Below are 27,151 nucleotides of genomic sequence, written 5' to 3' on the forward strand. Positions count from 1 at the left end.
CAGGCCCAAAGAACCATAGGTCCCATGGTTTCCCTTATTTGCAATAACTAGTATATGTCTGAGACAAGCAGAAAAGGTCAGATAAGTTGATGTTAGGTGAAATGAACCCTAAGATAAGTATTCAAATGTTTTTTTTCTTTCATGCGATTGTTTCTAACATTTTTATAAGATGATTTTTTTGTTGCTTTGTATGTCCCTCCCCCACAGTATAACCCTGCTTTCATTGTATTTGATGTTGGTATAATTTGTGGAGGGGAAGGGCAAAAACAAACCGTTTAAATAGGGATACAAGTGGACCCATTGCAACAATGAGATGTACAAGTCCTTATGTCGAAAACAAACATTACAACTTTGCTGGGGGGGCAGGGAGGGCGGGGGGAGAGGGGAGATGGGAAGGGATGGGAAGGGGAAACAAAGGAGGAGGCAACAATGCTTGACAAGAAATGTACTCATTATCTTGCCCATGTAATTGTAACCACTCTGTACGGTATTTTCACAATTAGAAAAAACATTGATGCATCTGCACACACACGTATGTGTGTTGGTGTCTTTGTGTATATGTGTGTATGTGTATGAAATACAGTGACAGAGAAAAAATAAAACAGATGGGAAAGAGACAGAAAGAAAAAAGAGCAGGGGCTGGGGGTTAGCCCAGCGGAAGGGCACCCACCCGCCCGGCTCTCACAAGGCCCTGGGTTCGGTTTTCAGCCCTGGAAAAAAGAAAAAGAAAAGAAAAGAAAAAAGAGCAGGTACTGAAAGAAAGAGATTGAGGAAAGAGGAAGAGATCAAATTCTTATGTACCAGGGAAATCCCAAACCTGCAATAGGATCAGAGAGAGATCAGTGAACAATTTCCTCTTCCCTGGGTCCAGTTCTTCATGGGGACTTCTATCATGTGATGCTTGACCTTGCCAAGTAGAAAAGCTTTGCAAATGGAAGGTGTGACACAGAAGATTAACATACTGGAGGAAAAGAGCAGGTGAAACATTTCCCCTGGTAAAATGTTTACACTGTGTAATCTCTCAGACAAGCACCAAAAATCACCCTTCAAAGCCACAGTCCACAAAAAAAAAATGAATAAATAAATAAATAGTCACAGTAGAGACACCCAAGCAATCCAGAGAGGGACCTGAGGATACCGGAATTGGGAAAGGCTTTAGGAATCTTGTCCAGGCTGTCTCCTCAGTTTTCAGATGAGGGAACTAAGAACTAAGAAACAGTGAGAAGTCTCCAGGATGTTCACTTCACGGGGCAACACCTATTTCTCTGTGAATAGGAATGGAGGGCAGTGGTGACATTTTAACTAATGCCCACATGCATTAGCACTATGGCCACCATAGACTGCAGTTAGCCTACCATTCCTTGTATAGCAATTTTTACATTTACAAATAGAACAAGTTCTTACTGAGTTAGGATTATTTCTGACACAACCAGACCCCAAAAGCGGAAATAATTCTCTTGGGAATGCTGGGTTGTACCTCACATTCCTACCAAGGCCCACCAGGAGCTGTCTAAGGGGAGCACTGTACCAAGAGCCAGACTGGCCAGGGCTCTCAGCCTGAAATGTCCACCTTTAACTCAGTGTAAGGGCTTATGAGGGAAGCCTCTAATAAATTAAATAATACATCATGGTTACAGGGCTCAGTACAAGTCTAGCAAGGATTAATTCCCAAGCCCTCCACTAAGTCACTAAAAGACTGGGGAATAAACCCTAGGACCTTTCAAAATTGGCTTTCTTCAAACAGAGACCACTGTTTCTTGAGGGAGTTACTGGATGGTATGAGCACTATTTCTTGAGGAAGTACTATCTGCATACAATAGAAGAAAGATTCTTGACTATGAGACAGGCAGGGACTATAAACAGAGAAAGGCTGGAAAGACATTGAGGATAAATGGTGATCATTGTTCAAGGGCCTCAAGGAGTAGGAATGAATCCACAAGCATGGAAGAAATCTTCTACTTCCAGTGTCAGTCTTTAAAACAAAATCTTTGGCTGGTACACGATCTCAGCTTCTTAGAAGGGAGAGATCTGACTAGAGGATCAACATTCAAGGCTAGCTCAACAGAACTATTAACAAGACCACATATTAACAAACAACAGTAGATTGGAGGTTCACACCAGTCATTCCAGCCATGTTGGAGGCATAACTAGAAGGATCACAATCCAAGACTTACTCAGACCAAAAAAATAAATAAATAAGAATTAAGGGACTCATGCCTGTAATCATAGCTACTCAGGAGGCTGAGATCTGAAGGATCTTTCTTGGAAGCCATCCTTATGAGAAAGTTCTGTGAGGCACCATCTTCAAAATAATCTGCAGAAAGAAGGATTGGATGTGTAGTTTGAATCGTAGGGTGCCAACTGAATAAGTAAGCTGAACAAAGACAAGGTCTTGGGTTCAAACCACAGCACCAACTTCAAATTATACCTATGTTGAATGACATCTCCTTGGCTGAAGGAAGAGGATTCAACTACTCCAAAAGAAGCTCAACTCTGGACAAAGGAGATTATAAAACAAAGACTATCACATTCAGAAGGCCCTCTAACCACTGAGTAATAAACTAAAAAGCTGAAAGCCCGGGCAACAGTAGGTGATCATCAAGTTAAACATCACAAATAGCACTCGAGAAGGCAGCAAGGTGGGAAAGATGATCCTCAACAGATCTGGAATATTTGAGATTGGGGGAAAAGAAAAATATTGACAATTAGGTCATGAAAACAGTTGAAATAGTTGGGCATATTTCTGGAAAGAACATTTCGAGAAGTTGAGAGTGAAAAACTAAACAGCCCAGTAAGATGAGAGGGCCCAACTATGGACCAAACTCTGCTTTCTGAAGATGACTGACAGCAAAGAGGTGGGGAGCGAAGAGGGGAGGAGCACACTTTGCACAGAAGTATATTGCAAAGCATTTTCAACTTCCTTGGGAGCTATTTGTGTGATCACAGCCTTCTGTGGGAATATCCTCTTAATCTGCTCTTGGTAAGGATTCTGTGGTTTTGCCCTGAAATCCTCTTGTTGGAACAAAAGAACAAAGGGAGGAATGAGGAAGCTGATTTTCATAAGCGTAGCCCACATCAGATGACCACTAGGGCTTAAACTTACCAAAGGGAACTTTCCCTGGGGGCTTAGAAAAGTCATGGAAATTTATGAACTAAGTTGGTCATAATAATGTCTCACTAGACTTAAAATGAAAACATTTGTCTTTAGGATTTGCTTGTTGCAGTAATGAAGTTTTTATTTGATAGGCCAGAACTCTGCCAGTTAAGCCATACCCCTAAGTTTTTCTTGATTAGTTTATGGGATAGGGTCTCATGTTTTGGCTAGGTATCAGATTTAGGCTAGCCCTGGATAGCCTGAATCCAATCTTCCTATTTGTTCAATTACACAGCACAGTGCCCACTTTTATTGGTTGGGAAGGGTCTCATGAACTTTGTGCCCTAGTTGGTTGGCCTCAATCTGTGATCCTCCCAATCCCCTCTTCCCAAGTATCTAGTATTACAGATGTGATCAACCATGCCCAACTTGTTTTCCGGTGGTTTTTGTCTGTTATTGTTGTTGTTTGTTATTTGTATTTTTATGGCACTCGGGTTTGAACTCAGGGACTCAAGCTTGCTAGAGAGACATTCTATACTTGAGCCAGTACACAATTCCCTTTTGAATTAGTTATTTTGCGATAGTTTTGGTTTATGCCAAGGCTAGACTGGACCACAATCTCTTCTATTTATTCTTGTAGCTTGGAGGACAGGTATGTGCCAAGGAGTCCAGTTGAAGTGGAGTATAACACATGTTTCCTCATAGGATGGCTTTGAAAGTGACCTACTGATGTCTGCCTCCAAAGTAGCTAGGATTATTGATATGAGACAATGTACTTGGTCTTTCAATATTTTTAAATTAAGACAATTACCACACCAAAAAAAAAATCAGAAGTGAGTATTTGCTTGTGACTTTGAGTTTCAACTTTGAATTCATCCTTGAAACAATATGGAAACATGTTTGGTTGTAAATTGCCAGAGATAAACTAGACATTATATTTCTTCACTATTTCCTTATCTTTCTTTGTGTTTCATCTTTTTTATCATACCTCTGAATATGAGTACTACTAGACACTGGGAGTCATTTTAATCTTTATTCTCAAACTCAAAGACTGATAAATGCTGGGAAATTATTCAGCTAACAATCATTATGAGAACAGGTTATGAAGAACTATCATAAGCTCTGAACTTTCACAAACTAGTATATAAAGGTTAACATGAAGACCACTGAGAGGAAGGACAAAAGAAAAAAAATTTCTCCCTAATGTCCAAACACAATGTATGGTCAAATGGGCTGGCACATGCCTATAATCCTCAGGAGGCAGAAGCAGGAAGAGCTCATGTTTGAGGCCAGCCTGAAAACACACAAAAATGAAAGCAAGACACAATCTTACAATAAGGCATACCTTTTGTACCAAAGAATTTGTTTTAGCTATCAGTAATCAAATGCTTTCTATACCATTAATCAGATGTTTTCCATATTTCATTTTTAATATTTGTCTCACTTGAGACAGGTAAGTGAGAACATTGTGAGGCAGAGGCCTAGATTAAGTTGTACAGAGTCATAGAACCAGAAGATAATACAACCAAGATCACCTGACTGCAAAGCTTCCTTCTTCTACTTCAACATCATCTAAGTCTCCCATTCTGAAAAAGGCACAGGTGTTAAGACCTAAAATGAAATGCTAGAAAGCTTCATATCCTATAACACTTCCCAGTGACACAGTCTTGAAACACACACACACACACACACACACACACACATCATGGAACTATTCAGGATTATGATTTTCCACTATTTCAAATGATTGTCTTCTGTTTTTGTATCATCTCTCCACTGTGGCCTGAAAGTCTGCATATTCTCTCCATGGGTTGGTATCAGGAAGTGTGCCCTCATGAGGTGATTAGGTCATGAAGCTGTAGTTACTATGAACAGGATTCAGGCTGTCATTAAATAAACCCCAGGGAGATCCTTCAAGTCCGCCCTATTCTGAAGACACAGCTAGAAGGCCCATTTAAACACAATGAACCCTCACCAAACATGTACTTCCCAGTATCCAAAGCTGTGAGAAATAAGTGTTTATTATCCCCTCCCTCCTCCTCCTCCTCCTTCTCCTCCTCTTCTGTGTGTGTGTGTGTGTGTGTGTGTGTGCGTGTGTGTGTGTGTGTGTGTGCGTGCGCACACATGCGTGCATGCACAAATCCTAGGGCTTGAATACAAAGCCTGGGTGCTGTCCTTCAGCTTTTGTGCTCAAGACTAGCACTTGAGCCACAGCCCCACCTCTGGCTCTTTTTCTTTTTAAATCTTTTATTTATCTTTATGGTAATTAGCTGGAGACAAGAGTCCCATGGGCTTTCCTGCCTGGGCTGGCTTCCAGTGGAGATCCTCAGATCTCAGATTCTTAGTAGTTAGGATTGCAGGTATGAGCCGCTGGTATGTGTATGTGTGTAGTTGTGGAGATGGGAGGGAAGGGATGGTAGGGGAAAAACAAAGGAGGAGGCAGCAATGCTTGATAAGAAATGTACTCATTATCTTGCTCATTTAATTGTAACCCCTCTGTACAGTATTTTCACAATAAAATTTTACTTTTAAAAAGAGCCATCTACTTTATGATGTTTTGTTAAAGTAGCCCAAACAGTCTAAGATCACTTATAAACATTATATTACTTGGGGCTGGGAAGGTGGCTCAGTGGTAGAGTGCTAGCCTTGAGCTGAAGAGCTGAGGAACAGCGCCCAGGCCGAGTTCAAGCCCCACGACTGGACCCCCACCCCCCAAAAAAAACAAAAAAATTATATTACTTATGCTCCAATTATCTGGAAGCTTTGTGTTTTCTTCTTGTAACTTGAAGTTGAAAAAAAACTTCTTATATTTTAATATTAGCTTTATATTTAAATTTCTTCTAGTATTGTTTAATACCAGAAAATGTGGATAGAGCTAAACTCGAATTATTAATAGTTAATAAATTCAACTATCATGATCAACTATCAATTCTCTTCCCTTCTGAACTACACGTAGAAGTTTACAGAACATTCCAGAACTACCATGTTAAACCTTCTGATACTTCTTCTGTGAAACAATTCCTCTCCATTTTCACCAACTAATTCTAAGGACACCCTTAGCATAGTAGAGACAGAACTAGAGAAGGAACCTTAACCACCACGAAGTCCAGGTAGGCATAGCGAAGAAAGAGTGACTGATATATTTTATTTCAACCTGGAATGGATCCTGGTCAACTCATAGCACAAAAGATAAAGCTCAGTAGATAGCCCCCACAAAACATTCATATTATAAGTATATGACAACAAAAATGTCTAGGCAAGTCATCCTGATGTCAAAAGTTAATATAAAAAAAGCTATTGAATGCAAATGGCAATCTCTCATCACTGTTAATTCTATGGTGCTCCAAATACAGGAGCAAGCCATCGTTGCGGAGATGGCCAGTATTGGAGTCACTACATAGGATTTCCATCTGAGATGAATAAAAACTGATTTTCTGTGGATCCAAGTTCTTGTACATGATCCCTGAGCTGATCCAAGTTATTAAGGCTTTGCTAAAATAGGGGTCTTGCTCTGACCACCAGCACCCCAGGATTTCTGAAAAGGATGTTTAGGTTTCACTTACCGAAAGTGGTGAGCCATGGAATCTTCAAAGCTGAAGTTCCTGCAGCTTGACCCCGTGTTACAAAGGAGTCCTTGGACAAAGGGCAGAACACCCTGGTTGGGCAAGTCCCGTGGCTGCAGGTAACCTTGTGAAGGATGGAAGGCAGAAATGAGTTCATACTCCTGCTACCAGAAGGAGAATACCTACTGCACAGAGCCTTAATGAGTAATATCAAATTATTTGGATCACTTATGCTGTTATTAATTTAAAAGATATCTGAGTAATCAATTCCCAAACACAAGCCTTTATGCTTTATCCCTCCTCCCCAGCACTGCACTCACACCTCCAGGAAGACTGGCTATGGTAGCAGTAACTTTCTATATGTCTAGCTTCCCTGATCATAGAGTGGCAACTGCTCCATTACACCGCCATGCCTGACCCAGCCCTCTGCAGATCAGCCATGAATGGGAAGAATGAAAACAGGTGTTTGTTCCCATCTGATTCTTTTAAAAAGTTGGGAGGTTTTAAGTTTAGATAAAAGTTTTAAATACAGTGCAACTTCGATTCCTAAAGGGCGGGGGGGGGGGAATGTAAAAAGCTTCTTATTGGACTTAACTCAGATATATTGCCATTGCCAAATGGAATCCTGTCCATTCATTTTACTCAAAGAAGAGTGCTATATTTTTTTTTTCTCTACAGGCGTGTGATCCCTGTGTTCCAAGTGACTTACAAGTGTCTCTGTGCCTGGGAGGTTCTTGAAACCGAAGTACCACCAGAATCATGAACAGAATGCATGGCCAGAAGAACTCAGCAAGGGACAGGACCTGTGGATATTCATTCAAAACAAATCAATAATTTTTAAGAAAAGAAAGAAGACACCAATAAATTTTTGTGAAGTATTCTAATATTTCCATCTTTGGAAGGACGGGGGACAAGGCAGGCAAGTCTTCCTGTAGAGGAGGTCACTGTTATCCCTCCTATGTGTTTCCCAGAACAACCAGTGAGATGATGCTGAGAAGTCTCAGCTCCCTCCCCATGCCCAGATCCATGACTGGGTCATCTGCTTGCCTCCTTCTGCTAGCCCTGCCATTTGCTCCTCTCTTTTTTTTCTTGAATGCAGAACTGATGACATTACAGAAGTGAAAGAAAGAATTTTCCCCTAAATTCTACACTTAACAAATCAACTATTTTTCTGTTTCTAACTCATTTGACATTCCCATATTTTCCATCCACTTTCATCCACTTCTCACTGACATTCACTTCCCAAGTATTCCTCAGAATTGTCACATGACAACCACAGCTATCACCTCAATGATGACAAAACATTACTACCCAGTGAACAGGCCAACATGGTATATACCCAAGCTTCTAGCAGGGAATGTATGTGGTGTTTACATAATTTTTTAATCAATTCATTGAGGTTGGGAATCAATTCCTATAGCTATGATTATTGGAGTAAAATCTCCTGAAACAAGCCCTTCAAAAAAGTTATCCCATGATGTCAGGAAAATGAACCCTTAGATATGTATCTTAATGTTTTTTTCTTTCATGCATGTGTTTCTAATGCATTTATAAGATTATCTCTTTGTTGCTTTGTATGTCCCTCCCCCACAGTATAACCCCTGCTTTCACTATATTTGATGTCAGTATAACTTGAGGAGGAGATGGGGAAAAACCAGTTGTTTAAAGATACAGGTGGACCTGTTGCAACAATGAGAAGTATAAGTTGTCATGTCAAAAACGAGCTTTACAACGTTGGTGTGGGGGGGAAGGGGGGGAAGGAGAAAGATTGGGATTGGGGGGAGGGGGGAGGCTGGGAAGGGATGTGAAGGGTAAACAAAAGGAGGAGGCTGCAATGCTTGGTAAGAAATGTACGCATTATCCTGCCCATGTAATTGTAACTCCTCTGTACAGTATCTTCACAAATAAAATAAAATAAAATAAAAATAAAAAAGAAGATCCCTTTTAAAATACTTTTAAAGTTTCATAACTTTATTAAAAGTTAATCTAAATATTTTAAAAAAAGTTATCCCAAAGATATGCAACAATTTGTGTAAATTGAGTTTTATTTTTTTCTCTTTTAAAATTCATTACTTATTTGCCTGTTTGATATTTACTTACTGAGGTGCTCAGGATCAAATCCAGGACCTTACACATAGTAAACAAGTAAGCCCTATCCATAGCTCTAATCCTGAATCTTCAAAGTTAAAAGAAAGAGCACTTACATTGACACAAATTTATTTGGGGAAGAAACACTGTCTAAAGAGTATAATCAATGAAACCTTAATAGAAAATCCTTAACTATCATAGAATGTAGACTGTCATCATTTTTCACTTGTAATCTCGTTTATAATATTCCTTTATTAACTTAATTCCCTATTATTTGATAAATAATAAATAAGAAAACCAGGTACAAAACAAGTAATGCATTAGATAAATTTGTTTAGAATGCCTACAAATCAGCAAGTGAAGGAATGCTCGGTCTGACACTGAAGTGGCTATCTGCCTGTTTTGAACTGTACAATGCTTTGAACTAAAGTGACTTCCGGCTTCTTTGTCTTCTTATGCTGTGGTTGCCATAGCCCTCCATTGTCATCTTTGCCTCTGAAGTGCAGTGAGCAAATCTCAATGTGACTAGGTGAGTGTGAGGCCCAAAACCACCAAAACACACACAGGTGGAAGAGCATTTCAGTCCCCAGTGTGATTACAGAAGAAACGATACCACCCTGCCTGAAATCATTCTTGAGGAAGTAGTCCTTGTGTCAGAAAATGCACCATGATTAAAAAGTTCTCTTACCAAGCACTGAAACCCAACACAGCACATGCTGATAGTGGGGGGAAATGGCTAATGGAGGATACCCTCTGGCCCAAGGGATCATACTGTAACCAGAAAGCTCAAGGACACTCCAGAGGCTACCGTTTAAGTCAGTTAGGTCACTCTCTATAGAAATTTAATATACTTATGGCAAGATTGGGACAGGCAGGTGACGGGGGAAGATGCCATCATTAATTTTGACTGAAAGTAAAATATGCAGCCTAGAAAACATGAAACATTTGATACAATTAAGAAAAATGAATTTGTTGTTTATGCTTTATTCTTTTCCTGTGTGTCTATGTATGTATGTCTGTGTCTGTGTCTGTCCTGGTTCCTTGAACTCAGGGCCCAGGTGCTGTCCCTGAACTCCTTTGTGCTCAAGGCTAGAATTCTACTACTTGAGCCACATCTCCACTTCCAGTTTTTTGGTGGTTAATTGGAGATAAGAGTCTCATGAACTTTCCTATCCAGGCTGGCTTCAAACTGTGATCCAAAGATTTCAACCACTTAGCTAGCTAGGATTATAGGTATGAGCCACTGGTACCTGGCTCTTTTCCATTTTTTTCTTTTCCATTTTTAATGGCACATTATAACTTTTTTTTTGTTTTTGCCGGTCATGTTTTTGCCTGTACTCTAGTCCTGGGTGCTGTCCCTCAGCTCTTCAGCTCAAGGCTAGCACTCTACCCCTTGAGCCACAGGGCCACTTTCGGCTTTTTCTGCTTATGTGGTGCTGAGGAATCAAACCCATGGCCACATGCATGGAAGGCAAGCAGTCAAGCCACCTTCCCAGCCCCACATTATAACATTTTTTTAAGAAAGGGATTTACAAAGAAAACAGAAAATTGTTCCAAGAACCAACACTCATGTAATTACTTTTGCTATGATAAATACATAAGTTCATATAAGATTAAGAAATTTAAAAAATACCAAAGAACACAACCACTTTCCCAAAAATTAAATTATCTTAGTTCTCTTAATTCATTTAAAAAGTGCTGTGTTTTCAGAGACAATTTCTCATATCAGCACTTATAGATCTGCCTCATTTAAACAATTCTACTTTATACTAACTCGATAGTCTACTATACTTAGCATCCTGCTGCAGAGTTATTTAACCAATCACCCAGTTATGGAAATTTCATTACTTTGTTTTGAAAGCCTTTGCTATCAGTTTTATAGTTTTGCTTGACTCACTTTTGTAAGTGTATCTATAAGGAAACATCACTAAGTGGGGAGTCTAAACAAAACTGCATATGATATTTAATCTGGCCTTTTAGTTTGGATAGACACATCAAAATTTCCTCATACAAGCTAAGCCAATCATCATTTATTCCTCTATACTCTCAACAGCACTTAAAATTAACAAACTTTGCTGGCTGCTGGTGGCTTATGCTTGTAATATAGCTATTCAGGAGGCTGAGAAATGAGGATATCAGTTTGAAGCCAGTCTGGGCTGGAAAATTCTTGAGACTCATATCTGATTAATGACCAAAAAGCCAAAAGTAGAGCTGTGGCTCAAATGGTAGAGTGCAAGCCTGAAACACAAAAAAGCTGAGGGACAGCGCCAAGGCCCTGAGTTCAAGCCCAGGACTGGCAAAAAATAAATAAAACTCCAGAAGTGGGACTCATATAGTAGAGTGCTAACCCTGAGAAAAAAAATCTCAGGGACAGTGCCCAGGCCTGAGTTCTTAGACCCAGAACCAGCATCAAAAAAAAAAATTAAACTTTAAGTTGTTAAACTTTATCAAACTGATATTTGGACCAATTGCTTTTTGTAAGCATGGTATAGTTATTCACATCCTTTTGTTCCAGACACCCATGCTTGTTTTCTCTCTCTCTCTCTCTCTCTCTCTCTTCGGTATGTGTGAGTCTAATATTTAAGCCCACTTCCATTTCTGGCATTTTGCTGGCTAATTGGAGTTAAGAGTCTCATAGACTTCTTTGCCTTGGCTGGCTTTAAACCTTGATCCTTAGATCTCAACCTCCTGAGTAATTTAGGATTACAGATGTGAGTCACCAGCCTGGACACCTATGTTTCTATTCAACTGTTCTTTTTCTGGTATCTGCCTGGTAAGTCATTATGTCCTGCTTTTTTAATTAAAGAATTTGGCCCTTTCCTAGTCTTAGATGTTTCTAATATTTTCTGTTTCTTTTGTTTTTTTCTGGGGGAATATTTGGGGCAGTATTGGACTTTGAACTGAGGACTTTACACTTCTAAGCAGATATTCTAATCCTAAACCATGTCTCTAATCTTCTAGCATTATATTCCCTGTTTTACTACCTCTCTCATTTGATCAAGTTTCTAACTTTAAGTTGGCATTTTAGTATCTTTATTATGTAAAGACAACATAATTAAAGAACTCTTAGCCAGGCACTGGTGGCTCACGCCTGTAATCCTAGCTACTCAGAAGGCTGAAATCTGAGGATCGTGGTTCAAAGCCAGCCTGGGCAGGAAAGTCCATGAGACTCTTATCTCCAATTAAGCACCAGAAAACCAAAAGTAGCACTATGGCTCAAGTAATAGAGAGCTAGTCTTGAGCTGAAGAGCTCACGGACAGCACACAGGCCCAGAGTTCAAGCTCCATGACAGACAAAAGAAAGAAAGAAAGAAAGAATTCTGCCAAATTGGTCAGTGGCAACTTTGAAGCTCCAAATATTTGTCAGTCTAGTCTTAAAATCAATGCCAAATTTCTACTTTCAAAAGAGAAGTGATATTGCTGAAATAATTTACTCTTTCTATCTTATCATTGAGAGATTTTCTCTGAGCATCTTGGAGCAAAAGATCAAAATCCAATTAAACCAAAAAACAATAATTTATTTTATTTTATTTTATTTTTTTTCCAATCTACAGGTTTGTCACTGGCCCTTTTTGAAAGCACTAGCAGGGGAAAAAAAGTCTTCCATTGTCCCAAATTTGAAATTACTCCCCTCAAGAGAAGAGTATCAGAAACTGAGTTCTGCTCCGTCAGCCATCTATTGTAAGCTGCTGAATCACTGCCTTTCATGAGGCCATTTCTTCAGTTTCTCTACAGAGATATAAAAAGGAGCCTTCTCTTCCTCCCTCTGTTTTTGTGTCATGGCTTTCTTCTCATGTGTCATTATTATTCTTGACCCTTGCTTAACATTGCAGATCTCAACTCTGTTCAGTGGGAATTCATTCTGGTTGATCTTTAGTGCGTTTTTCTCTTCTTGACTTCCAGCACTCCAGTGCCAGCTTCTTAGTGCCAAATGGGGCCCAACATAAAAGCTGCATCCACAGGGCCCCAAACCTATGAGGAGTAGAAGTCACCACAGGCTCTGCTCATGAGGCAAATAATCACCTCATAAAGCCTTAACAACCACAGCGCTCTCTTTTCTTCTTGCAGAGACTACCCCAAAGGGGAGGGAAGAGAAACAGTCCCACCAGGAGAGAGGATAGGGCCTCGTTTATACTCTATCTTTACATCCCTTCAACACCTCTTGCAGTGACTCTTAAGATAAAGCCCTAGCCTAGAGAAAAAAAAAAGTCCAGGGACAGGCAAAAACAAAACAAAACACTACATATAAACACACATAAGTATAAGGATATATTTAACTTCCTCACCGACTTTTTCTCCTCTCAGACTAAAGAAGTTAGAGGAGAGAGGAACAAAAATAAGTCTTTTCTGATACAAAACCAAACAAACAAGCAAGAAAGCATACAAAGATGAAAGGAAGAAGTAATTTTTCAGAGCAGATCACACAAGCCAACCTTCTCAAGAACCTTATAAAGTACCTTCACAAGCCTACCCAGTACCATTTACAACTTGGTGGCTCTCTCCAATACCACACTCAGAGATCAACACCCCAAACCAGTCTTCCTGCCTCCTTCTAACGCAAGCTCTGGGGAAATGACCAATGAAGAAAAAAAGATGAGCAATGTCACTGTTGGAAATGACTCCACAACTACATATAAAAATATGAAAGGAATAAAGAGTTGGAGCTAAATTTCCCTAAATAAATGGAGTATATATAATACAGAATGTTTAAGAATAATTCCAATAGAGTATAAAGCCCAACTAGTCTAATAAACATAGTCTAATAAACAGCCAATGTTTGTGGCTCAAGTAGTGTGGCTCAAGTGTTAGAGTAACAGCTGAGCAAGCAAGCGAGGCAAGCAGGAGGCTTTAAGTTCAAATACTAGTATGAGCAACAACAACAACAAAACAATTATATTTAATCTCATAAATTCCTCTATTAAACTCTACCACCTTTCTCCACTATGCCTTCTGCTACAGAGACTAGAAAAACACAGGATACTCTCAGAGAGTACACTAGAATTTGAAGAAGAGATCCAATGACTATCAGTCTTATTGAAAAGAGTCAATATATTATATTGGGTCAGCTGCCCAAATATGAGTCATATTAAAAGAAAGAGCACAGCAGCTATCAAAACACACTAGTGGGAGACAAATAAATACAATCAAAAGAAACCCATAGAGAATGACTCAAAAAGAAACTCAAACAGCATAAAGAATTCACAAGTACTTCAACAATAAGAGTGCCTTAATAAAAACAAATATTCAGAAAACAAGAGCTCAAAAATAATAAATGAAAAGGAAGGTTACTGATCCAAAGAAAAACAACAAAATACATCATTGTGATCTTATTATTGATTTCAAAATAACAAACTGAGAATAGAAAGTTAAATTTGGATTCCTAGGATAGACAAAATTGGAGATAACAATAGTGATAGACAAAATTGGAGATAACAATAGTGATACTTTAAAATATTTATGTGTGTGTGCTGGTCCTAAGGCTTGAACCCAGACCTTGGGCACAGTCACTGACTTATTTTGCTCAAGGCTAGTACTCTATCACTTGAGCCACAGCTCTACTTCCACCTTTTCTGTGATTAAGAGCCTAATAAAATTTCCTCCTCAGGTTGGCTTCAAACCACAATCCTCAGATTTCAGCTTCCTACGTAGTTAGGATTACAGGCACTTATAAACATTTTAAAGGCAAAAAATAGAAAAGAAAACATCATAGGTCTGAAAAAAAAGAATATGCAATATAAAGACTATAAAGTAGTCACTCAGGAAAAACGGAATTAAAGATGCTTGAATAAATACCACAAGGTTTGATAGAGAAGATTTTATCTAAAGAGTGAACAAATACATTTCAGGCAAAATAAGCAACATTTGAACTATGGCTAATGATCTTGAAGCTATTGATCTTCAAAGATAAAGGAAGAAAATTATAGGGAAAAAAAGAAAAGAAATTTATTAATAAGTGGCAGGAAAAAAATAAGTACCCTGAAACATTATTGTCCAATGTATGTATCAATATTCACAATGCAAAGAGAAAGCAAGCTTGATTTTAAATATACATCTAAACAAAAATGCATATATAGACATATATATTACACACACACACACACATACACACACTGTTGCACCCTGCAGGCAACAAGGGACAAGACAATAATGGACACCAGACTGTGGAACTGAGGTTTGGGGCACCAGGGGCCTGAAATCTTCCTCCAGCTTCACACCCCCCAGGTCCATTTTACAATGTATTTATTGAGTAGGGTACATGACATACATGCAGAAAGTGAAGTCACAATTTTGTGGGGTTTTTAGTATATATTTTTTATTGTAAAGATATGAGTAAGGTAATGAGTACATTTCCTATGGAGCATTGTTACCTCCTCTTTTGTTTTTCCCCTACCATCCCTTCTCACCCTACCTCCCCAACTCCTCACCCTTCACTCCCCACCCCCGAAGTTGTAAAGTTCATTTTCAACATAGTGTCTTGTACATCTCATTGTTACAATGGGTCATCCTGTATCCTTATTTCAGCATTTTGTTATTTCCCTTCCCCTCCCCAAATTAGAATAATGTATATACAAGATGCAGGGCAAAGGAATCAAATACAGTGAAAATAGGGCTATACCATGGGGGAAGAACATACAAAAGAAACAAAAAAAATCACATAGCACATTATAAGGACATTAAAAACAATAGCAAGAAAGATAAAACCACTTGTGTCCCTATCTTGGGGTTCATTTTGCTTAGCATCATCTTATATGGCCATATGTACATAGCTTTTGACCTCTTCTGCTTGTCCTAGACATATACTAACTATTGAAAATAAGGGAAGCCATGGGACCTATGTTTCTTTGGGCTTGGCTTACTTTACTTAATATAACTTTTTCCAAGTCTTTCCATTTCCTAACAAATGGGGCAATGCCATCCTTTCTGATGGAGGCATAGACTTCCATTGTGTGTGTGTGTGTGTGTGTGTGTATCACATTTTCTTGATCCATTCATCTACTGAGGGGCATCTGAGTTGGTTCCATATCTTAGCTATGATAAATAATGCTGCTATAAACATAGTTGTGCTGGTAACTTTAGTATAGCCTTGTTGAAGTCACAATTTCTTTGAAGTCACAAGCACCAATCATGGTATATTCTTACTCAAGTGATGAATTACTTATAAAGAAGTTTATCTTAAAGCTTAAGAAGCAGGTGTAAGCAGTAAATGACTTACAGTTAGCATAGATTCTTGTCTATCCCCCAAGTTCCCAGAAAGTTTGATATGGAAATAGCATACACTCAGGATAGAAATCTGAATTCCCTTCAAGCTAGAACTGATTGACCTTTTCAAAAAACTCAGCATTCTGGGGCTGGGAAGGTTGCTCAGTGGTAGAGTGCTTGTCTTGCATGCATGAGGCCCTGGGTTTGATTCCTCAGCACTACATAAGCAAAAAGAAAAAAGCCAAAAGTGGAGCTGTGGCACAAGTGGTAGAGCGCTAGCCTTGAGCTGAAGAGCTGAAGGACAGTGCCCAGAGCCAGAGTTCAGGCCCCACGACCGGACCAAAAAAAAAAAAACAACTCAGCATTCTGACAGTTCATGTTGGGAGGAGGCATTCCATCCTCAGGTCTCACAACTCAGTTTGGGGAGTTTGGGAGGCTCTCTCACACACGTTTATATAGATAGATATTTAACTGAAATTGCAATTAAACAACCCAACATATATTCTCAGTGACAAAAATAATATATTACTCATGAATCCTGAACTTTTGGGGAAAATCTTAGCAATGAAATCTTCTTAAATATACCAGAATACAAAATCTAGTAATGTTACTTCTGTTGTCAGTAATATGCTAAGTAAAGCAACATTTGCCTTGGTGGCTCACAAAAAATAAAAATAAAAAGAAATGTCTGAAAACCTAAGAGGAAGGGAGTTAACAAAAATATTTATTTTAAAGTCATGAGCTGAATCTTTAAGGAAAATCTTCAGATACAAGATATTAGAGCAGAGAACAATTCCATTTGATGGTATAGAAGAAAAATACAAAAGGTTATGTTTTATTCATTTTTAACTCTTATTGTCTTTAAGCAATTGTACAAAGGGGTTCAATTCAATATGTCAGTTTATGAGTACAATGCATCTTGATCAATATCACCTATTCCAACATTCTCCCTCATCTTTCCCAACCCCGCCCAGCTGCTCAATTTTCCTGTTACACCTCTCTCTCTCTCTCTCTCTCTCTCTCTCTCTCTCTCTCTCTCACATACACACACACACACACACACACACACACATACATATATAATGGAATTTTACTTATCCATCAGAAAGAGAGATATTATGTCATTTGCAGAGAAATGGATAGACAAAAGGACACGTTTTCTCTTATATGTGAAAGTTAAATCTAAACATAGATAGATAGATAGATAGATAGATAGATAGATAGATAGAGGTATGCATAGGTACACAAACCTATTAACTAAAGCTTGGTATGTGGAGGGAAGGAGTCTAATAGTATAATTCCTTTGAACAACTACTTCAGTTTAACAAAATGAACACCAGGAAACTGGAATTTGTGGTATATGGGAGGGAGGAGAGAGGTCAGAGGTTAACAAGTAGAGAAAGTGGCAAATGCAGACAAAATATTCAACATATATGTGAAAACAACAGGTTATATTTTTAAACGTATGGCTAAGAACTTTCCTAAGCATAAGAAAGACACACATCTATGAAAAAAGAAAACACATCATTACCAGAATCCACACTAAAACAAGGTGTAATAAACCTTGAACACAACAAAACCAAGGAGATTTCAATAGCATCTCAAGAAATAAAAACACTGCTTCAAAAGAATGGATATAAATATCAACAACTCATAACAGAAAGATACCAATAAATAAATAAATGAATACTGTATATTATTAAGAGAAAAATCTGTGAATCTAGAATTTATACTCCCAAAGGTTTAGCTCTCAAGAATGAGAGTTGAAGACAATTAGAAGATGATCCTATAGTAGACCTACATCAAAGAAACTTTAAAACATTTTGATTTGATTCCAAACAGTACTTGGAGTAAACTACTTGAAAAGATACTTTTAAAAGGAAGAGGTATGTATTATTTAGAATGGATAAAACTAAAAATACAAAATGTCTGTACATACTAGGTGAATATTAAACAAGTTAGTAATGTTAATATTAAGGCTAGACAATATTAATAGCATCAAAGAGAATCACCACATAAAATTATTGAAATATGGAAAGACTTAATCATTTATGCAAGAGTATACTTAATAAAACACCAACTGATAGAGGACTAAAATTCCAAAATTAATTTTAAGTGAGAACAAAAATAATTGTCTCACAATGATTGTCTGAAACAGCTAGTTACACTTACTTTTATTTATTTATACTTTTGGTGCCAGTCCTGGGGCTTGAAGTCAGGGCCTGATTGCTATCCCTGAGCTTCTTTGCTCATGGCTAGCACTCTAAAACTGTAGCTACAGCCTCACTTCCAGCTTTTTGATGGTTAATTGGAGATAAAAGTATCATGGACTTGCCTCCATAGTCTGGCTTTGAATGGTGATCTTCAGATTTCAACCTTCTGAGTAGCTAGGATTACAGGTCTGAGCCACCAATGCTTGGCAAGAATCATTTATTTTAAAATAAGATCTAACAAATATAACATAAGTTATTGTTGCTGATCAATTAGAAGTATGAAACTGAAATATTTAGGGATTAATATCTTAAAATCTAAACTATGTGCAATTACTACATGAAAAAAATTAAGAAATTTTACTGAAAGACATCAGAGAATCTAGATAAAAGAACAGATGATCAATGTTAATGCATAAGAAGTTTTGCCATGGGGCTGGGAAGTTGGCTTAGTGGTAGAGCGCTTGCCTTGCATGCCTGAGACCCTGGGTTTGATTCCTCAGCACCACATAAGCAAAAAGAAAAAAGCCGGAAGTGGTGCTGTGGCTCAAGTGATAGAGCGCTAGCCTTGATCTGAAAAGCTGAGGGACAGTGCCCAGGCCCAGAGTTCAAGCCCCAGGATTGGACCAAAAAAAAAAAGAAGTTTTGCCATCACAAAGATGTCAGTTCTAATTAAATTGATATATAGATTCAATGGCAATCTGTAATTCACACTACTTGATGAGTTGCAATGGAATTCCCAATGGTAGGGGTTTTTTTTGGAGGGGACTATTGTCATACTTTTCTTTTTCTTTTTGCCATAGTAGGGATTGACTCAGGAAATTGTATTTGCTCCACAGGCAAAGTACCACTTGAGCCATGCCCCATCTGTTTTTATGTTGGTAGTTTGGGAGGTAAGTTTTGACTTTATGGCTGAGCAGGTCTATACTCCTCCTATTTGTGCTTCTTCAAGTCACTAGAAATGACAAGCACACATCATTGTGTCCAAGTTTGCATTTCCCTTTCTTTGAGCTTATTGGCATGCACTACCAAACTGAGTTATAGATTCAGATGGAAGCTCAAGAACTTCTTTTGGCCCCATGATATGAGCTATGATTTCCCAATCTCCGCCTTCCAAATACCTTGTAGATTTGAGCCACTGTGCCCAGATGTTGTCATATTTAACAAGATGTTACTATTTCATATTTTGAAGCATAAAGTGTCCAGAATAATTGACACCAGTGGCTTTATGGACCCTGATATATTTGAAAAGTAAACAGATCAATGGAAGAAGAACTTGCTGTTCAACAAATTGTCCACATAATTGGTTTGTAAGAAGTGTGATTGGGAAGAGGGAAGTATTAGATGCCTGTCAGCAGGTAATATAAAACTCTAAATCAGCTGGGCACTAGTGGCTGATGTCTATAATCCTAGCTACTCAGGACTGAAATCCAAATTCAAAGACAGTCAGGGACAGGAAGTTCTTGAGATTCTTATCTCTAATACCCACCAAAAATCCAGAAGTGGAACTATGACTCAAGTGGTGAAGTGCTAGCCTTAAGCAAAGAAGCTCAGATGTGATCAGATGCACATAGCTCTTGTACCTTTGTGATCCTTTCCTAAGGATATCCTCCTTTGGTCTCACTCTGTGAGAATGTCCAGAGACCTGTATAATTTATCATGTCCCAGTGTGTATATATATATATTTTTTTTTTTGGTCCAGTCATGGGGCCTGAACTCTGGACCTGGGCACTATCCCTCAGCTCTTCAGCTCAAGGCTAGCACTCTACCACTTGAGCCATAGCACCACTTCCAGCTTTTTTTATTTTTCTGCTTATGTGGTGCTGAGGAATTAAACCCAGGGCCTCATGCATGCAAGGCAAAGCACTCTACCACTGAGCCACCTTCCCAGCCCCCAGTATATACTTTTTACTATCCAATGTGTTTACTTATAGGCACATTCTAGTTACCACAAATGAGGGAAACTGCAACCTATGTTTCTTTGGATCTGTCTTACCTCACTTACAGTGATACTCACTATGTTAAAAATGAACTATACAACTTGTGGGTGGGGACAGGAGGGAAAAACTGTGAAAGAGTGAGGAAAGGAGCGACATGGTTCAAAAAGAAAAGCACTCTTTATCTGACTTATGTAACTGCAACCCCTCTGTACATCACCTTTATGATAACATTAAATTAAATTAATTAAATTAAATTTAATTAAATTTAATTTAATTAATTTAATTTCTATTGCATATAAAAAACAAAAACTGCAAAATATTCAGATTAAACACAAGATTTCATTTTTATGTTTTATGTCTTACAGAAAACACAAAACCTTTCAATATAAAGAAAAAAATTATACCCAATACAGTTCCAAGTCCCTATGCTTCAGCAAAGCTACTTGAAAAGTAGAAAGATGATACAACAACTACAGATTGATTAAGTGACTTCAATCTATATGTCTATCTAGATATGTAGTATCTAGAATAAGTAGAAATGCTCATAAAACAATGAGAAGATGGTGTGACTGAATGCAGACAACAGAGATGACTATTCATAAACACAAAGTGCTGCTAAATTTCAGTTCTGCTCAGAAAAATTGTGTTGTACACCCTCTGGGCTGGGGAAATATAAAAACAACAAACACTACGTAGGGAGGAGCCTGTCTACTAACAGCAGTTTGGGTATACAATTTTACAATATTTGTAAGTAAGCTGGAGTGCACAAATTCTATGAACCAATGGCTCAACAAGGAGACAGTAGGTTAAGGCCATGCTGATTTATTTAGATTGGTAGTGAATATAACAAAAAAATACCAGAAGCATGCAAAATCCATCAATAGAGCAAAGATCAAAAAACTCTGGAATAGCAGAGTTATAATTGTAATTGTATGTGCTCATAGACCCATTAGGAAGTGGCCAGCATGTATGTCACTGTGACAAAGCCTGAAGACCCTGCCTATAAGAGGATAGAACAGATGTACAAGGTAGACAACCTGAACTGACATGCTTTCAGATCCAAACTTTTGATTACTAATATCAGGTGACAGGCAGAAAATTTCACACAAAATTACTAAATTACTAAAATGCAAAATCATACAAAATTCCCTTCAGGTTGTGTATATAATAAGTATGAAACCAAAAAAGTATGACACATAAATGGAGTTTTTATTATTAGACTTGAGTTCCATTCCCAAGGGATCTATCTCATTCTGTATAGAAAATGCTCCAAGGAATAAATCTGAAATCTAAAACATTTTTAGTCCCAAGCATTTCAAATGCACTGTATACATCCTGTAGTTGGGAAATGAGATCATACACACACAGCCTGAATGAAGGCCCTCTCAGGATACAGTCTCTGGTAGTTTTCTTACATAATATAAACACATGCTTATCCCATACATAATCCTCAGTAGTTTGAGCTAGTGAGATGGCTCATATTATGCCATTATGATCTCCTTGGAAACCCTGAACATAATTATTTTCTCCAGTGCCCTTGAACTAATTTGTTGTGAAGCCTTGATAGATGCTCAGGCCTATAAAATAAATAAATAAATCCATTTTTAATTCCTCCAAGCGATTCATGCCGCAAGTGGTTTGGGTTGCAATTGAAAACCACAAAAGAATGAAATGTGGTATAAAAAAAATGGATTTGTAAATGAATGAAGAAAGGAAAAGCGACCTGCAGGGGAAGAAGCTAGACACAAGATTTCACTGGCTGTGAGAGGATAAAAACATCATAAGAAGTTTAGGATATCAGCGAAGCTGAACAAAGCATGTAATTAGTTTGTTTCCCTTGGTCATTGGAAACAAAGAGCTTTGCAGGAAGCGTGAAATTCTATTGTCTTGTGGGCATTCCCCTTTCTGGATGCCAACCTCTCAGAAGAAGGACTTTCCCAGAAGTATTTTGAGGGCCTGTTTGTGTAAGTATTCCAGAAATGACAGTCTAGTGTTCAAACAAGCTAGGAAAGAGTAGATAGTGCCTGGAGTTAGAGGCCATCTCCCTCCCTGCTTTGCAGCTAGGACCTAAAGGCTTCCAAAAATAACTCCACCAAGATCCAAAATCCACTCCTCTCTAGAAAAGCTTTTGCAAACCAAGAAAAAGATACCAAAGATCCTGTTTGAAAAGAGCTCCAATTGCCTGCTAGGAGACAACCCAAGCTGGCCAGGCCCACACAGGAGCCATCCCTCAGAGGGACCTCTGGCCCAGCCCTCAGGAGAGAGCCAGATAAGAAAATGCATGCATGGGGGATATGGATGAGAAAGAAGCCACACAGAGTGCGAAATTCAACACTCACCTGAGACAAGTTTTTTTGAAACAAGACTCCACAGTCCACAAATGGCAAATCAAATATGTGTTTCTTTTTTATTTTATTTTATTAAGATGTTGTACAGAGGCATTACAGTTACATGAGTAAGGCAATGAGTACATTGCTTATTGATCATTGTTACCCCTTCCCTTCCTTGTTGTTGTCCCACTATCCCTTCCCTCCCCCACCTCCCGCACTTCTAACTCCCTCCTTCCCCCTCACTGCTCAATTTTGATAGCCTGCATCTTGTATATACATATGTCTAATCTGGGGATGAGAAGGGGAAGAACAAAATGCTGAAACAAGGATGGCCCATTGCAACAAAAATACCCACAGGACAGTATCTTGGAAATGAACTTTACAGCTTCAAATATATGTTCATTCTGATCGGTTCCCCCATAAACAGCCTCAAACTCCAATACAGTCTTTTTCTTTTTCTTTTTTTTTTTTTGCCAGTCCTGAGGCCTGAACTCTGAGCCTGGGCACTGTCCTTCAGCTCTTCAGCTCAAAGCTAGGGCTCTACCATTTGAGACACAGCGCCACTTCTGGCTTTTTCTGCTTATGTGGTGCTGAGGAATTGAACTCAGGGCCTCATGCATGCAAGGCAAGTACTCTACCACTGAGCCACCTCCCCAGCACCTCCAATACTGTCTTAAAGAAATAAATGCAAGTGTTGCCCTTGCCTTTGCCTCAGATCTCTTGAGTTATTGTGCATATGAGCAACTATGTGTGAGCATGTGTATTCATGGGTGCATGCGTGAGCGCGCGCGCGTGAGCATGTGTGTGTGTGTGTGTGTGTGTGTGCACGCGCGCGCGTGTGTTTAACTTTGCTTGTCATCAAAAGCATCTAGATCTATCTGGTCCAAAGTAAATGAGTATAACAAGAAACTCCACCTATTCGTCATGACACAAATGTCCACGTAGGAAAGTAAGGAAGAAGCAGAAGTCTATTGTCTTCTGTGTTTCACAGAAGCTGAATATAATTATCATGTCATCCTAAGTAAAATCTTACAGATCTAAATCTTTTTTTTAATTCCCAGCAAGAGCAAGCATCAAGAGTTATTTTCTTTTCACCCTGGCAAATCAAAGAGGGAAATGAGAAATCCTCATGCTTTGTTTTGGAAATTCAGTCTTTTTTTTTTTTTTCCCGTATCCCTTTGGAAGAGTGGCCATTCTTTCATTCAGGTCCAGCAGATCATGACAGGGCACAAGGGATGTTACCAGCTGAATGAAAAGTCTGAATAAAACTTTCTGTGCACAGGAGCTCCCTCACTAGCTTTCAGAGTTGTTTTCAGGTCTGGTAGTTTGTATAATCACTTGTGCTTTGAAAGAGAGAGAGAGAGAAAGAGAGTGGGAGGTAAACAAAGCTAACATTAAAGGATTAGAAGCAAATTAAGATCAATCAGAATTGAAAAGGCACTTTGATACCTCGATTATGAATGGTAACAAAGCAAACAAACCCCAAACAGCTTACCACAGGCCAGCCCCAGGAACCCAAGACACAAAAACATGTTTACTTGACAGTAAGTAGTTTTCTGAACCCCCTTTTCCTAGATCACTGTTCTGGGTAAACTGAAACATATCCAAGTGACCTGTAGTAGCCTTATGTGGCAATTTCCTTCCCAGAAACCAGGTGAGTCCTGGCAGTGAGGGCAGCCCTGTTACACCCACAGAACCTCATAGACTCCAATCTTTATGGTAAAACATTGACAACTTGTTCTTCTTATGTATGCAACTGGAAGCTAGATTATTTCCAATGATATTAGAGAGCTATCTGGCAGAACTTCAGGTTATTCTAAGGCTATGAACACCTGAGGTAGACTATGACTCCAATCAGAGAGAGGAAGGGAGCATTGGAGAGACTTATAAAGGTTGTCCAGTCATGGGAAAGGAACAATTTCCACATAACTGCAGGGAACACTGAGAATAGCTCAAAGCTTCCCATACTGTCCTGAGGACCTCTTTGCCTCTCTTCTGACCTCGTTCAGCCCTGCCTGGGTCTGCAGCTGTGTGAATGTATATATGGAGCTCTTCTAGGTGGGATCAGCTGGTGAGAAGCAGATTAGAGACTCAATGATCATCGACTTACTTCTTACCAGTGCCCCCACAGGCCCTACTTCTGACCAGACAGTCAGGAAGGATGACCTAAGTCTAGGGCATGGAAACACAATGCCTGTGTATGGCCTCTGTTAAGTATTAGCATGCTAAAGAGGATAGGGCTGGCTACTACCATAATGATCATTTTGGGATAAGTAAGGGCCAGCTCCAAACAATGCCTCTACCAAGTCCTATAACCTGTGCTGGGCATAACACCAGAAGAATCTGAGCAGAACCATGCATCTGAGTCACATGATTAGGTCCCATCCATGAGAATATTCAGTGAGCAACTGAAGCCAACTGAAGTCTTGAGACTCTGGTAGAGAGAGCAGTTGAGGGCAACCAGTGTGCATGCACACAGGGGATCCATCATGCCACGGGTTCAGTATCATTGTCTAGTCTGTGCACTCGAAGACATTCAACCAGAGACATGAACTGCTCCTACACAAGTTCTAGCTATGCGTCTCAAAAACTGTCATCTAGGAGTTAGCAGAAGCCAGAGCCATAAGGACACTCAGCAATACTAGTCTCTTGAGAAGCTTTGAAGCTTCAGCTGAGTCTCCCTTACTGGGAGGGAAAGGGTATCATACTTTGCTCCACGCTGAGTGGTGGTTTTAAGTATGTAATTAAGGAGGCTGCATTCAGATGAAGGTCTTTCCTTTGACCTTTGGGCTTAAGTAATCCCTACAGGATTGCACCTGAAGTCCAAGCTGTGTTAAAGTCACAAGCTAGCTGGGCACCAATGCCTCAAACCTGTAATCCTAGCTACTGGGAAAGTTCAGAGCTGAGGATCACAGTTTGAAGCCAACTCTGGCAGGAAAGTCTGTGAGACTCTTATCTCCACTAAGTTACCAATAAGCTGAAAAGCAATTATGGATCAAGTAGTAGAGCTCTAGAAGGTCAGGGATGGAGCCCAGGACCTGAGTTCAAGCCCCAGGACTGGCACAGAAAAAAATAATGATAATAATAAAATAAATAAATGTCATGAGCCTATATAAGGTATGAGTTTGTCTTCTAAAGTAGAATAGTGTTAACATAGATCCAACTAGGTTGGACAAAATAAGCGGCATTTTCACCCCCTAAAACTCAAACTGTGACATGTTCACACCAGCATCACAATATAATCCTCTTTGGAATCAGGGTCTTTGCATACACAGTTATTTAGGATGAGGTCATACTTGAGTAGAGTAGTTCCTAATCCCAAATGACACTCCCAGTCAAGGAGAAATATAGATGTACAGATAAATGCAGAGGGAAGGTGACCACCTCTACACCAGCATTCAGGGGAACTGTCCTTGGCAGCACTTTTACTAGGAACATCTAGAGAGAACTGTGAGATCATTTATTTCTGGTGTTTAAGTCACTTTGTGTGAGGTATTTTGCTACAGCAGCTTGAGCAGACTCATACTCTCACCTTGTATAGTTACAGGTACACCCCAACTGCCTTTCAAGGTGATTCTTAAAAGTAGTCACTTTGAGAAAAACTCTTTTGAAGGTAAATCACTTACTAGCCAACAGGGTATAAGCAGGACTCCAAATTTAAAAGTATTATTATTATTATTATTATTTTATATTGTCTCATTTGCTTGTTGGAGACTAAATGAAAAATTATTACTATTATTATTACTGTCTCAGCCACTTGTTTTAACCTTAAGGCTCAATAACCTTAAGGGTCAGTGACACTTTATGGCTTTTATCCATAAAGCTAAATAGGCTTTATAAATAAAATAACTTCTACTAATATAAATCTAGTTTGAACACTTGAACTTTTAATGTTTTTTTCCTAATATAACATTATTTTTTCTTTCTTTCTTTTATTACAGAACAACTGTATCAACTTGTTGGAAACTGTCTTTCAGGATGGTTCAAAACAATTTTCCCAAACTGACTATGAAATCAGGTACCTGACCTTTGACCTCCTGACTCCAGGTAACTGGCCTTAGTAAAAGCAACAGCAACTAACTGATGAGCTGTGACATGTGACTGAAAAAAGAATCAACAAAAAAATATCCAGAAGTAAAAGCTACTTTACTTTTGGGACTGCTTATCTGTAATTTTTGCAATTTCAGAAAAATATAGCAATTGTTATTAGCATGTTGTTTGCAAAGTAATTTTTTATTATTTTAAAGAAACACACACACACACACACACACACACACACATACACACACCAACTACCAGAGGTTTGAAGGACTAGAACCTCTTCAGTTTGAAAATTTGTCCCTTCACCCAGTATGGCGATATACCTCTGTAATCTCAGCTACCCAAAAGGTAGAAACGGGTTCAAGAGTTTAAGGCCACCCTGGAAAAGTTAGAAAGGCCTTATCTTAAAAACAAAATATAAACTAAATTACTGGATATGTTGCTCAATTGGTATAGTGCTTATCTAGCATGCTCAAGGCTCTGAATTTAAGAAAGGAAAGAAGGGAGGAAGGAAAAGGAGGGGAAAGACAGAGGAAGAACAGAAAGGAAAAGGGGAAAGAAGGAAAAAAAGGAAGAGAGGAAGAAAGGAAGAGAGGAAAGAAGGAAGAAAGAAGGAAGGAAGAAAGAAAGGAAGAGAGGGAAGGAGGGAGGGAGAGAGGGAGGGAGGGAGAGAGAGAGGGAGGGA

The 27,151-nt window shown here is 38.9% G+C and overlaps 1 protein-coding gene across 1 annotated transcript in view; it reads right to left on the bottom strand.

Moving 5' to 3' along the window:
• The window catches only part of Abca13 (ATP-binding cassette, sub-family A (ABC1), member 13), a 394,418-nt gene that overhangs the window by 362,361 nt on the left and 4,906 nt on the right, over positions 1-27,151 (bottom strand). The window contains exons 2-3 of the mRNA XM_013024383.1: positions 7,367-7,460; positions 6,658-6,781 (exon numbers count right to left, since the gene is read on the bottom strand). Of these exons, the coding sequence (XP_012879837.1) occupies positions 6,658-6,781; positions 7,367-7,460 (218 nt within the window). The remainder of the gene's footprint in view (positions 1-6,657; positions 6,782-7,366; positions 7,461-27,151) is intronic.

Source organism: Dipodomys ordii, unplaced genomic scaffold (assembly GCF_000151885.1).
Source record: "Dipodomys ordii isolate 6190 unplaced genomic scaffold, Dord_2.0 Scaffold76, whole genome shotgun sequence".
NCBI classification, from domain to species: Eukaryota; Metazoa; Chordata; class Mammalia; order Rodentia; family Heteromyidae; genus Dipodomys; species Dipodomys ordii.